The sequence below is a fragment of the Sus scrofa genome, chromosome 7 (assembly GCF_054392235.1).
Source record: "Sus scrofa isolate SSC_HxYL_T2T_F1_AM1 chromosome 7, Sscrofa_HxYL_maternal_Yorkshire_Landrace_v2.0, whole genome shotgun sequence".
Taxonomy (NCBI): Eukaryota; Metazoa; Chordata; class Mammalia; order Artiodactyla; family Suidae; genus Sus; species Sus scrofa.
The window spans coordinates 123,607,313-123,619,750 of NC_139389.1; the positions used below are offsets into that span (position 1 = coordinate 123,607,313).

At 53.0% G+C, this 12,438-nt stretch overlaps 1 protein-coding gene and 1 long non-coding RNA gene across 16 annotated transcripts in view; one reads left to right on the forward strand and one right to left on the reverse strand.

Moving 5' to 3' along the window:
- TTC7B (tetratricopeptide repeat domain 7B) overlaps positions 1 to 1,936 on the reverse strand; it is a 249,029-nt gene extending 247,093 nt beyond the window's left edge. For all 8 annotated transcript variants that reach the window (XM_084970003.1, XM_084970001.1, XM_084970000.1 and 5 more), the window contains exon 1: positions 1,691 to 1,936. Coding sequence is in view for 7 of the 8 variants with exons in the window: in XM_084970001.1 (XP_084826127.1) it covers positions 1,691 to 1,811 (121 nt within the window). In the remaining variant the exon portion in view is untranslated. The remainder of the gene's footprint in view (positions 1 to 1,690) is intronic.
- An 8,566-nt stretch (positions 1,937 to 10,502) lies between these two features.
- LOC102168159 (uncharacterized) overlaps positions 10,503 to 12,438 on the forward strand; it is a 126,372-nt gene continuing 124,436 nt past the window's right edge. For all 8 annotated transcript variants that reach the window (XR_014811298.1, XR_014811300.1, XR_014811296.1 and 5 more), the window contains exon 1: positions 10,503 to 10,676. This is a non-coding gene — a long non-coding RNA (uncharacterized LOC102168159). The remainder of the gene's footprint in view (positions 10,677 to 12,438) is intronic.

Sequence of the window (12,438 nt, forward strand, 5' to 3'; positions counted from 1 at the left end):
GATGCCTGGCACAGGTGGACATGCAAATATGGGCTGCATGAGTAAATAAAGCAGGAAACAAGTGAGCTCTGAAGGGAAAAACCAGGAGGTTCACAAGTGCGCCCATGTAATCCTAAGATCAACCTGCCCTGAAGTATGATAGGTCCACACCGCTGGGAAGTAACAGAGCAGACCAGGATTGTTGAATTCCAAGAAGAAAGGAGAAAACGCTGCAGCTAAGAAGAGAAGCAAGCAGGCAAGCTGGTGACCCTGGATGGTCGGGTCAGGCTGCCACTGGGGCCCAGGGGACTGAACACCCTTGCCTCAAAAATTCAGCTTTCCTCGAATGCTGACTGAACTGCAAAGAGTCAACATTTGCATGCGGAGCCCAGGTAGGTCTGTCCTTCTTCCATGCCCCTGGCACAATCATGGCACCTGCCTCTGCCCAGGAAACACCTGCACAAAGCGAGGTACCACAGTTGAGAATACACAAAACCAAGTTCTTATGTTAAGGCACTAGTACCATAAAAGGCACAAATACCAACCAATTGGGAAGAGGACACACAACAGCCCTTTCCATTTCTGGGCGGTCTGAGGTGAGAAGGTTGGAAATCATGCAGTTGTCCTTTCTTAGAACAGTGTCATTCATTCATTCATTCTTTCTTTCATTCATTCATTTGCTCGGCCAACATGTGCTCACCCAGCCTCAGGAAGCCAGAAATGAAAGAGGACAAAACCTCTGCCCTCTCACCAGTCCATTGCTGCCTGTGGTTTTGGCGGGCATGAAAAAACAAGCAAATATTAAGGATACTTGCTTCCAAAACAAATAAGACCACGTGGAGCTGCGCTCTGAAATGGCATTTGGGATGCAATTTTTCAACAGAGTCAACAAGGTCATAAACTGACTCCAGGCACCAGTTTCTCTTACTCAGGGGCTGGCTCAGACCCCCTCTTCCTCTAGGCCCCAAGCCCCTCACACACCCAATCCCATTTCCCCACATTCTCCAACCACACTCCTACCTCTCTCCACAATATTCTCCCTCCGGACTCCCCGAACTCTATCGCCCCCATACGCTCAAACCTGACCTCCCTAGATCCACAGCTCTGATATCCTACTCTCTGAACCCCAGGACACACAGCTCAACTGCCTTCCACCCCCCCCCCAACACACACACACACCCCAGGTCTGGGCGGCCACCTGGAGCCCCGGGAATGCCATATGTTTACGAAGCATGTTTCCCAGGTGTCTCTACTCAACACCTCTCAACGCAGGACCCCCATAAATACATCGTGACTCCCGAATACACCATACACACACCCTGGATCCCCATACATCCACACCCATGTCCTGAGGGCGCACCTCGCCTCCAACTTCTTAGAGCCCCGAGGCCGGCCCCTGACCCCTTGGGATCCTGGTGCAGCAGCCGACTCCTTGAGACCCCCGACCCCCTCACTCCGGAGAAGCCCGCCCTGCGCGCCGGAACTCTGGGACGCCAGGCACCCGCCGGCGGCCGCAGGACGCCGCCACCGCGTGACTCCCGGGGTCCCGGGGTCCCGAGGCCCTGGCCCCGCGCACACCCCCGGGCGCAGCGCCATCGCACCCCGGCCGCGCCCCTGCCCGCTCCCCGCGGCGCCTCAGGGGCACCCGGCCCGGCGATCCGCGGAGGCCGCGGCGCCCACCAAAGCCCAGGCCCGCGCGCCCGGCGCGTACCGTTGGCGATGAGCTTGGCCGACAGCTGCTTGACGAGCTCGGGGATCCGCTCCCACTGGCACTCGGAGCGGCAGCGCTCGATCTCCGTCTCCAGCCGCGAGCCCGCCTTCCTGGTCGCCATCGCGGCCTGGCCGGGCCCGGCCCGCCCGCCCGCAGGCCCCGCAGGCCCCGCCGCCGCCGCCGCCCGGGCGCCCCCGTCGCCGCCTCCCGCTGCCGCCGCGGGCTCGGGCTCCGGCTCCCGGCTCCGCGGCGTAACGGGAGCGCCGGCTGGGGAAGGGGCGGGGAGGCGGGCGGCGGCGGCGGGCGCGGCGGGGCCCCGGGCGCCGCAAGGAGCGGCCCCTGCCGGCCAGGGCTGGAGCCACAGCGCGGGCCGGGGTCGCGACCCAGGCGGGGGCCGGGGCCGGGGCCGGGGCCGGGGGCGGGAGGCGGGAGGCGGGGGGAGGCGCGAGGAAGGGCGCAGTGCAGCAGAGGCTGGGACCAGACGGAGACCCAGGTGCCCGACCTGGAGGCGGGCTAGGGCTGGGGTCCAGATCGAGGTGGAAGGGGTGAGGGCGGGAGGTGAGGAGGGGGAGGCGGTAGGGAACGGGCAGGATGGGGGAGGGAGACCTCGGAGAGAGGGAGAGAGGGAGGGACTGGGCGCCCCACAGACCCTCAGGAATAGGACCTAGAAATGACAGTGACCCCAGGGAAGGTCACGGGCCAGGCAGGGCTAGTGGGCCTGAGGTATGAGGCGGGTGTGACCAGGACGCCTGCCTGAGCTTGTCCTGCCATCTCAGGTTTCAAGGTGCTCCCTCTGGGCCTGGCTTGGCCTGTGCCCTTTAGCAGGCGCCTCTGCCCCAGGCAGCCTTCCCACCACCCAGCCCGAGGTGGGTGGAGACTCATCCTCAGCAGGCACCTGCCCAGGGTTCCACAAAAGTCTGTTGAGTTGAGGTGGATGGAGCCAGGCAAAAACTGCCAGCTCAGGGGCCAGCCCCCTTGCCCTCTGAGGAGGATGCAGAGTCACCAGAGGGGTTTCCTCGTCTTGGCCCTGCAGACTGAGAGCCGAGGACAGGTGTCCAAACTGTGCCTTCTTTCAGTTATCCCTGAACTACATAGGGACCACCTACTATGTGCTAGACCCTGTTTGAGGTGCTGGGGATATAGCAGAAAACTAACAAAATACCTGCCTTTGTTCCATTCCAAGCAGAGAAATAAATGAGCAAAATGAGGTCATAAATTAGAAGGTTAAAATGGCTGTTTGAAGAAACACAGCAGGGTGGGTCCAATGAGGCAAATAAAGAGTTGAAGGAGTGGAGGGTTTGCAGTTTTGAATGGGGTGGCAGCGGATGGCCTCAATGAAGTGGCATTGGACTTGAAGAAGAGGAGAGAGCCCCGGGGAAAGAGCATTCTGGGCACAGGTAACAGCAGGTGCAAAGACCCTGGGAGCATATTTAATGAGCTGGGGGAATGATGGAGGCCTGAGAGGCTGGAGTGGAGGGAGGCAGGAAGGCGGAGAGGGAGAGCACCGGGAGGGGCATGGGAGTTGCAGTCCGTGTTGGGCCTGTGGGCCAATAGGGAGACTGACTTTTCCTCTGGCGAAATGGGACATCATCCATGCGGGACTGTTAACAGAAGAACGTCATGAGATAACCTACATTTTAGGGATATCCCCGCGGCTGCCATGTTGAGAACACTGCCAGTAGTTCAGGAGAGAGATGGCAGTGGCGCGGGACCAGGGTGACAGCTGTGGCGGTGGTGAGAGTGTTGGATTCTGGATACTGCATTTGAGGATGGAGCTGACAGGCTATGAGGAAGCATTAAGTCATAATCGACTTCATCCCTTCCAGCGGTGTCTTACCTGAGCTTTCCAAGGGTTCTCACCACCAGGTTTGTCTCAGCAGCCCTGAGGTTGTTCTTGGGAAGAAAAGACATGGACCCTAATTAACAGGTGATAAAGCAGAAACTCAGACATTAAGAGATGCCAGGAGGGATGATCAGGAAAGCGGGAGATGCCTTCCGACGTGGCAGGCATAACCTCAGCTGATGAAGCCTGGCCTGATGGGCCTCAGATGCTATGGACAGTCCAAGGAAGGGGAAACAGAGTGTCAACATTTCAACAGAGGTCACTTTGGAGCCCTGGCCCCTTCAGTTCCACCACGAGGAAAAAGGAAGGGAGGGAGAAGAGTCTAGACAAGAGGTGTTTCCCTCCCCTGGCACCCTCGTATTCTCCTCTAAGCTCTAGCATGGAGATCTGTTTCTCCAGATGCTTGCATGGAATGTTCTCTCCCCTCCAAGAGGGAAATTCCTGTGCATTCTTTGAGTCCCAGGCCAAGGGTCACTGAGAAGCCTTGCTCAATACCAGACAGATCCTGCGTGATCCCAGAGTAGATGCTCTTTCCCTCTGTGACAGGGCTTCTGATAATGAACCCTGCCATGTAATGACTGGTGTTTATGCTGCCTCGGTTGCCACACTGTAAGGTACATGACTGGTGTCCATCTCTTAGCAACTGTCCCAGCTGCTAAGTTCCACGGCAAGGCTTGTGTCTTCCTGAGGGCAGAGTGGAGCTTGACCCCTGACTCCGCATGTGCTGGCTGGGCAGTGGCATTTAACTGCTCCCTCTCTTACATACCGACAGTAGCTATAGTATGTACCCCATAGAGCTGGTTGAGAATTAAATTAGGAAATACAGGTAAAGCACTTGGAACAGTGCTGGTAGCGTGCAATAAATACGGCCTGCCATTCTCTGTCTCTGTATCCCATGCACCCAGCAAAGGGAAGAAGGAGGTTGGAAATCTCCAAATGCTTTCCTTCAGGACTTAACCAAACAATAATGTGACTCCTGGAATTTCCCATTGCAGCTCAGCAGTAAGGAGCCCAAATGAGGACGCAGGTTCGATTCCTGGCCTCGCTCCGTAGGTTAAGGATCCGGTGTTCCCATGAGCTGTGGTGTAGGTTGAAGACGCAGCTTGGATCCCATGTTGCTGTGGCTGTGGTGTAGGCAGCAGCTGTAGCTCCAACTCACCCCCTAGCCTGGGAACTTCCATATGCCGCAGGTGTAGCCCTATAAAGCAAATAATAATAATGTGACCACCTTCGAGGCTTCCACCTTCAGCGGGCCATCTTGGAAGTGGCCAGCTCCCACCAGAGTGCTCTTCAGGCCATCTGTTTGAACGCTGAGGCTGCTGGGATATGGGGGTTGGGAGCAGAAGCTGATAGATATTATCGGCCTGACCTAGCCTTCGCTTTGTGGAACCCGAGAGCTGGAGTCCTTGGTCTCTGGACTCATCCCCACATCTGCGATGTTTGGATCCTCACCCACTGCCCAGATTGCTCAGGCAGCTGCCACAGCAACCCTGAGACATACATCTCTAAATGGTTTTCCAGGTGAGTTTACCTGTAGGCAGCACTCAGAAACTCAGGAGTAGGAAGTTGTTTGTGCTAATAATAGTGATTAAGCCAAGGATTCCCCCCCTGGCATTGATATTACATCAATCGAGGATGTGAAAAATCACAGCCTATAGGCTGCCGAATCCAGCCTTGAGGCCTGGTGATACTGGCAGGAAAAGAGCAAAGTGGAAAATGGCTTAGGAAATCAGACCCCAGGATAAATCCCAGAGAGAGAGCTGGCTTGTCAGGAGCCATGGTGACAGGCTGAGAACAAAAGTCATTACAGGAGTTTCCTTTGTGGCTCAGAGGTTAACGAACCAACAAGGATCCATGAGGTTTCGGGGTCAATCCCTGGCCTCATTCAGTGGGTTAAGGAACCAGCGGTGCCATGAGCTGTGGTGTAGGTCACAGATGCGGCTCAGATCTGGGGTTGCTGTGGCTGCGGCTACAGCTCCAATTGGACCCCTAGCCTGGGAACCTCCACATGCCATGGGTGTGGCCTTAAAAAAGACAAAAACAACAACAACAAAAACTGATACAAAGTGGGGGGTTTCTTTGTGGTCTAGAACCCTCCCAGTCCTCTTCCCTCAAAGCCTGGGCCCTGGACAATTAGAATAGGGCAATAGGTGAGCAGAGGGGAGAGGGCTTGAGATGGCTGGCAAGCCAGCCCGGGCAGTTTTTGTTGTTGCTCCAGGGAAAGAAAGAGACGTAAGTGAGAGCAGGGGCCAGGCCTTTACCCTTGGGCTTCCTCAGTCTGGAAGACCCTTCCCCACATATCCCCCTGGTCCCCTCCCTTCCTTTAGGTCCCTGACCGAAGGCCACCTCCTCAGAGGGACTTTCTCAACCACCCTGTCCAAATCCGCTCCCTGCCCTTCCCTCCACTCTACCCCCTCGCTCAGCTCCAGGCTTCTGCGTGTCACCACCTGACTTACATTCATTTATTCAGGGTTTGTAACCCTGCCCTAGAATGTAAGTTCCACGAGGACAGGGCCTTTCATAGGGTCTTGCTCACTGCTGTATCCCCAGCCCCGAGAGCAAGGCCTGGCACATAGCAGGTGCTCAGTAAATATTTGTTGAATGTGGAGTGAGGAGAGCTGGGGCTGTAACTCCAGGCAGCCAGGCTCACAGCCCACTGGGAATCAGCTTGCTGAAGCATTTGGGTCAGATTGAAGGGAAAGAGGGGAATCCAGAAAGAGGAAGTGACAGGGGGCTCCGTGTGCTAAGAGAACAATCCGTGCTAACATTTGACCTCCCTGTGCTGGGCAGCAGCCCTGTCAGCTGACTGCCTGAGCAGGGAGGCTCCCCAGAGCCCTGGGGGTGGGGAGAGGGGTGGTGAGCCCTGTCTGGGTGGCCCTGTGGGAGGCACTGCAGCAATGCTTGTGACAAACTGCAAAACCACACCACAGTGCTCCCGCTTGAGTAATGATGGCTGCAATGCCTTTCAAAGTCTTTAATTATGAAATATTAGACATGTACAAAAATGTACAATCAGGAGGCGCAAAAATATAACAAAAAATAAATGAACACTAGGGAACCAACTGACCATCTCAGAGTTAACCCCCCGTTTGGTTTGGGGGTTTATTACACTCTTTTTTTTGTTTGTTTGTCTTTTTTGCTATTTCTTTGGGCCACTCCCGCGGCATATGGAGGTTCCCAGGCTAGGGGTCTAATCGGAGCTGTAGCCACCGGCCTACACCAGAGCCACAGCAACTCGGGATCCGAGCCGCGTCTGCAACCCACACCACAGCTCACGGCAACGCCGGATCGTTAACCCACTGAGCAAGGACAGGGACCGAACCCGCGACCTCATGGTTCCTAGTCGGATTCGTTAACCACTGTGCCATGATGGAACTCCTGATTTGTAAGTAGTTTTAGCACCACATTCACTTCCACCCCTTGTAACAGGAGTATAATATGTAACCCTAGGTGCTGTTCAGTTCCATGCTTTCCAAATGGTGGCATGTTCTGTAGCTCGCTTTGTTGCTCATTATGCTCCTGGATTTGTCCTTGTTGGGACAAATGATGTGGTTCCTTCCTTTTCTATAGTATGTAATACTCCATGGCATGGAGTATTAGCCACCCTCCAGGTTTATCATACCTCTGGTGCCCAGGTTTGCCTTCCTGAATGAGGCTGCTGTTTATAAAAGCTGAATCACTGCTGTTGTTTTGAACAGAGCTTCCAAGGATGACTCAAGATGGCTCTGTGCCCCTCCCCCATCCCTTAAAATACTCTGGGGTCCCCTGACTTTCTTCCCAAGGGCCTCCGGCTGCTGCCTAGAGCCATGGTTCCCACTGCAGGAACAAAGCGGTGGGAACCTTGCTGAGCAACCCCGCTGCAGGCACTGCAATTAACCATCTGTTGTCATTTGAGAGGGACAGCCAGATGTAGAAGGCTGGCTGCTGCTCAAGGAGGGACCCAGCAAGGCATGATCTGAATGCAGAAACCATGTTCCCGGGTGGCCTTCACCTTTGCAGGTCCAGAAACACAGGGGTCCCCCAGGGTGCCCCAGCTACTCCTGCTAATGAAACCCGCCAGAGACCACTGCTTATGCTCCATGCCAACTGTCATTTATGATGGAAGCCATTCCCCAGTGTCCCATACCCAGAGACCCAGGTCCTGGTGTCAGGACACTTGCAAAGCTGAAATGGTTGCTTGGCAGTGGCTTGAGGCATGTGGGCTTGGAACCAAGGAGAGGAAAGTCTCAAGAAGGTCATTATCCAAACCCTGGGAAAGCTCTGTGAGCCGTCTTGGTCGGTCCCCTTCCTGAGGCACCACCCCCTGCTCTAGGACTGAGATTGTCCAATGTCTCAGGTCTGTGTCCCCCGGCCCAGGATGAGTTTGGACCAACTCTGTGACTTTTCACCTTTCATTTCCATACATGACTGTGCATAGGCTTTGAGCACCTAACAAAAATCAAGCTGGTTTTGGGTTTAGTCTGTATGATAGAAATCACCTATCTTCATGAGTGTCCTTTTTCACACTAAGAGATCTAGGCACACGTTCTTGTTACCCAATATACCAGCTTTCCTACCTTCTTCCAGAAAGGCTTATGTTAAAATACCCTCCTATATGTGTAAATGAACAGCGAAGTAAAGATCAGACACTACACAGAGAGAGGGAAGAACATTGTACCTGTTACCAGGGAGGAGCCTGCTCCTAAAAATGTGACTAGAATGATTTTTGAGCTTCCTAGTCGCACAGGCACAGAAGAAAACACATGGAATGTTTTTTTTTTATTATTACTCAATGAATTTATTACATTTGTAGTTGTACAATGACCATCACAATCCAACTTTATAGGATTTCTATCCCACAACCCCAGCGCATCCCCCCACCCCCCAAACTGACTCCTTTGGAGACCATAAGTTTTTCAAAGTCTGTGAGTCAGTATCTGTTCTGCAAAGAAGTTCAGTCTGTCCTTTTTTCAGATTCCACATGTCAATGAAAGCATTTGATGTTGGTGTCTCATTGCATGGCTGACTTCACTTAGCATGATAATTTTCAGGTCCATCCATGTTGCTAAAAATGCTTTTAATGGCTGAGTAATATTCCATAGTGTATATGTACCACATCTTCTTGATCCACTCCTCTGTCGACGGACATTTATGTTGTTTCCATGTCTTGGCTATTGAAAAGAGTGCTGCAGTGAACATCGGAGTACAAGGGATGGTTTGATTTGAATAATGCAGCTGATTCGTACTTCTGGAGTTTTACTGGGCCATCAGGGGTTAGGTAAGCACAAGGGATCTGGTTGTACTCACCAGAACAGTTGTGAAGTTTTCATTTTAAACACTTTACTAGTAAGAAGAATGAGAACTCTCATTCTATGTGAAGGAGCCTCATAGACACAGAATCTCCTTCTGTTAGGAACTCTTCTCCTGCACAAGGCCACTAGCATGCAAGGTTTCCACCGTTCAAGTCCACATTTATTGAGCGTCTGCTGTGTGCCAACAGTGTTAGGCCCCAAGGATACAAAATCATATAAAATGTGATGCCATCCTTCAGGAACTCATGGTCTAGTTGGGAAAGGGGACAAAGAAGCTCCACAGTTGGATTCAGAAAAAAATTAGGGGCTGGGGAAGCCCTTGGCCCACATGGCAGAAGTTCCAAGAAGTCTCCTTAGAGGAGGTGAACCCTGAGTCAAGCCTTGAGAAAGGATTCCAGGTCTACTCTGCTTGTCAAGTCTCTCCATCTAATAGAGTGGCCCTGAGTTTTCAAACACCAGACTCAAAAGACGGTCACAGCATTCAGACACAGGAAGCCCCAAATCACCCCCAGCGTCTGAGGAGAAAAAAACCCACAGCTTGGTCCCCTTTCCTGTAGCAAAGCACCTGTTGGTCAGAGAGGTTGGTGATGAAGACTCCTCTGAACTGTTGGCCAGAGAAGCATACAAACGCTGTGGATAGTTTTCTTATTCCAAATCAGGTGCTTGCAGTACTGAAACCATGCTCATAGGAGGAAGCTTTCCCTGGAGACTCGTGGGCTTTCCGTTCATTCCAGCATTTGGGGTTCATCACCAAGGAGGAGAGCAGGAGGCCTGGGGGCAAGTCCCGCCTCCACCCACCACCATCTGGTTTGTGTTCAGGTACCCAGCAATTTTCTCATTTGCAAAATGGGAACACTGCTCTGGGAGATTGCCATCCTCGAGTCTATCCTGTCAACGTGAGAGTCTGGCAATTGCTATAACATGATTATCTCTTGTTGGAATGTGGGTTCTCCTACAGGTTATGATTCTTGGACTACAATGCTGCTTGGAGCTCTCTGGCCACAGACTGTGGCGCGAGGTTGATAGGTTGATGCGGGGGTGGGAGTGCGGATGCGGGAGTGAGGGTCCGGGGAGGACAACACTGAAGGTGGAGTTAAGCCCTGGATCTGATTTTGCATCTCTGTAACCAGATGTGTGACCTTGTGAAAGTCACATCCCCTCTCTGGGCCCCAGCTAATTAATTCCCAGGTTAAACGTGGGAGAGATGACTACTAGCATTCCACAGTAAGATCGAGCTTGAGACATTCATCCACTGAAAAGCAAGACAAAAATTCGTTAAAACATGATTAAAATAAGTGGGGAATGAGGGTGACCTGCCAGGTTGAAGACACCAGCTAAATTTAGCATCAGAGCGGGCGAAGGTCAGTGCAGTACTTTGCCTGGTTGAAAGGAACACTTAAGTCTTTGTCAGAAAGCAGAATTTTCCTTCTGAAGGATCTGTTGTTTGAAGCGAAGCCCGCAAGGCTCGCACGGAGTTAAGAACTCAATCGGCCTTGAGCCTAGAGGAGGGGCCGGCTCAGCTTTTCCAAGCTCTAATGGAGGGGGCGGGTGCAGCGCGGCAGCAGCAGCGGTAGCCAATGAAAGAGTCTCCCGATGAGGTCATGGGGTTTCTCGGCGTTTCATTGGAGGACCCCCCACGAAGCTTCGGCGCAGTCCGCTGGGCGGGTTGGCGGGTTGAGGCGCGGGCTCGGGATCCAGCGCTGTCAGGGCGCATCTCCAAACTTTGACCAGCTTTAATTTACCCTGAGCAGCGAACCACGCCGCAAGTCGGCCTCTTCTTGCAGAGAGAAATGGAAATGCCCAGAACAAAAGAGCTCTTATCGCCCCAAAGCCTGGATTTACTTATCCTGAGGTAACCTGAATTTTCTTTGGTGAAAGTGGAAGGCTTGTTTGTTTTGTTTTGTTTTAATCCATACACACTGATTCATTAACCACTTTAACGGTGTAAGGACACTGAGCAAACGTTTGGCTGGTCACCGTTTATTTCCCGATGGTGAGACTCAAGGTTGGGATCAAAGACATTTCGGATGTTTTGAAACATTTTTAAACTGCTTTTTCAAACCGTGGTAAAGAGAGGGATCCGGAATGCTAGTTGCAGACATCAGGCCTCGGCACCCGCCCCCTCATCCCGCCCCAGTCCTTCTGACTGTGGAACCTGCGGATTGAAGAAACTGGCAGGGACTGGGATGTGGACCCCATTTTGGGAACCAAAGCATTTCAAGCATCATCAGTGCTTGTAGTAAATGCAAATTCTCAGACTGTGCCCCTCCAGACCTACTGAATCAGAACCATAAAGGTGGGGTCTGGCCATCTGTGTTTTAAGAAGTCCTCCAGGTGGTTCTGAGGCACTCTCAGGTTTGAGAACTAATTTAAATCAATCCCTGGTAACCCTTGAGGCTGCTCCAGAACAAACTGGAGAGCTACTCTGCAGTCCTTTAACTCCTGCACTGTCAGACTCTTAGGGCTACGTGGGGACCCGTGGTCTGGTCCTTCTAGGTAGAGAATTTTGAAATGCTTGCCCTCTTCTCAACATGGAACTCCTGGGCTCCTCGCCAGGGTTCCTGGCAGCCACTGTGGTTTTGGCTACAAGTAGTTGGACCAAAGGTGCACAGGTGACAGTCCTTCCGTAGAATTGATTGTGAATTGATTGAGTTGGTTTTTGTGAGTGACTAGACCTTAGGGCTGAACTTGGTACCCAAGGGCATCCTTCTTCTGACATATGGCCGAGGGAGCAGAGGACACTGGTCTGCAGAAGGAAGCAGAGGAGTGCAGCAGGCATATAGGTCCAGAGATGGGAGGTGGAGCGAGAATCCACTCCCAGATACCCTCCGGGCCCTGCACTACCAGCCCCTGCCTCCTTCTCTAACTTAACTCAGGCCACTGGCTCTGGTTCACGGACTCCAGGCACATTGTCTGTCTTCAAGCAAGGGTAACACAGGCCTGCCTGAAGCTTTTCGTGGGCCATTTCCTCTGCCTGGAACTCTTGCCCCTTTTCTTTCCCTGGGCCTCATTCCTGACAATCAGGAATGTTCTTAAAGTCACTTCCTCAGAGAGTGACTCTAAAGAGGCCCCTCATCCCGCCACACGCTCTCACACCAGCCTGCCTTAGCATCTTCTTTGTGGGCATCATCCCCAGTGCTAACACATGCATTCATTTGCTTCCTGGTTCACCCCAAGCTCCTTGAGAGCAGGGATCCTGTGGGTTTGTTCATCACCGATCTCTAGGGCCTTCAACGTGGTCTGGCACATACAGTGAGCGCTCAACAAACATTAGCTAAAGGAGTTCCCATAGTGGCTCAGTGGCTAATGAATCCGACTAGGAACCATGAGGTTGCGGGTTCTATCCCTGGCCTTGCTCAGTGGGTTAAGGATCCAGCGTTGCTGTGGCTGTGGCGTAGGCTAGCCTGGGAACCTCCCTTTGCCGCTAGTGCAGCCCTAAAACGCAAACAACAACAACAAAAGCCCCAAAACAAATACCCCTCCCGGCTGACCCCTGTGGATTCCTGAGATTTGCCACCCAAGGACTCTTGAGGGGTTCAGCCTTGTTTTACTGCCCAGGAACCTGAGACCCAGGGTGATGTGAGCACTAAGCCCTTAGTCCTCCACGGCATCCG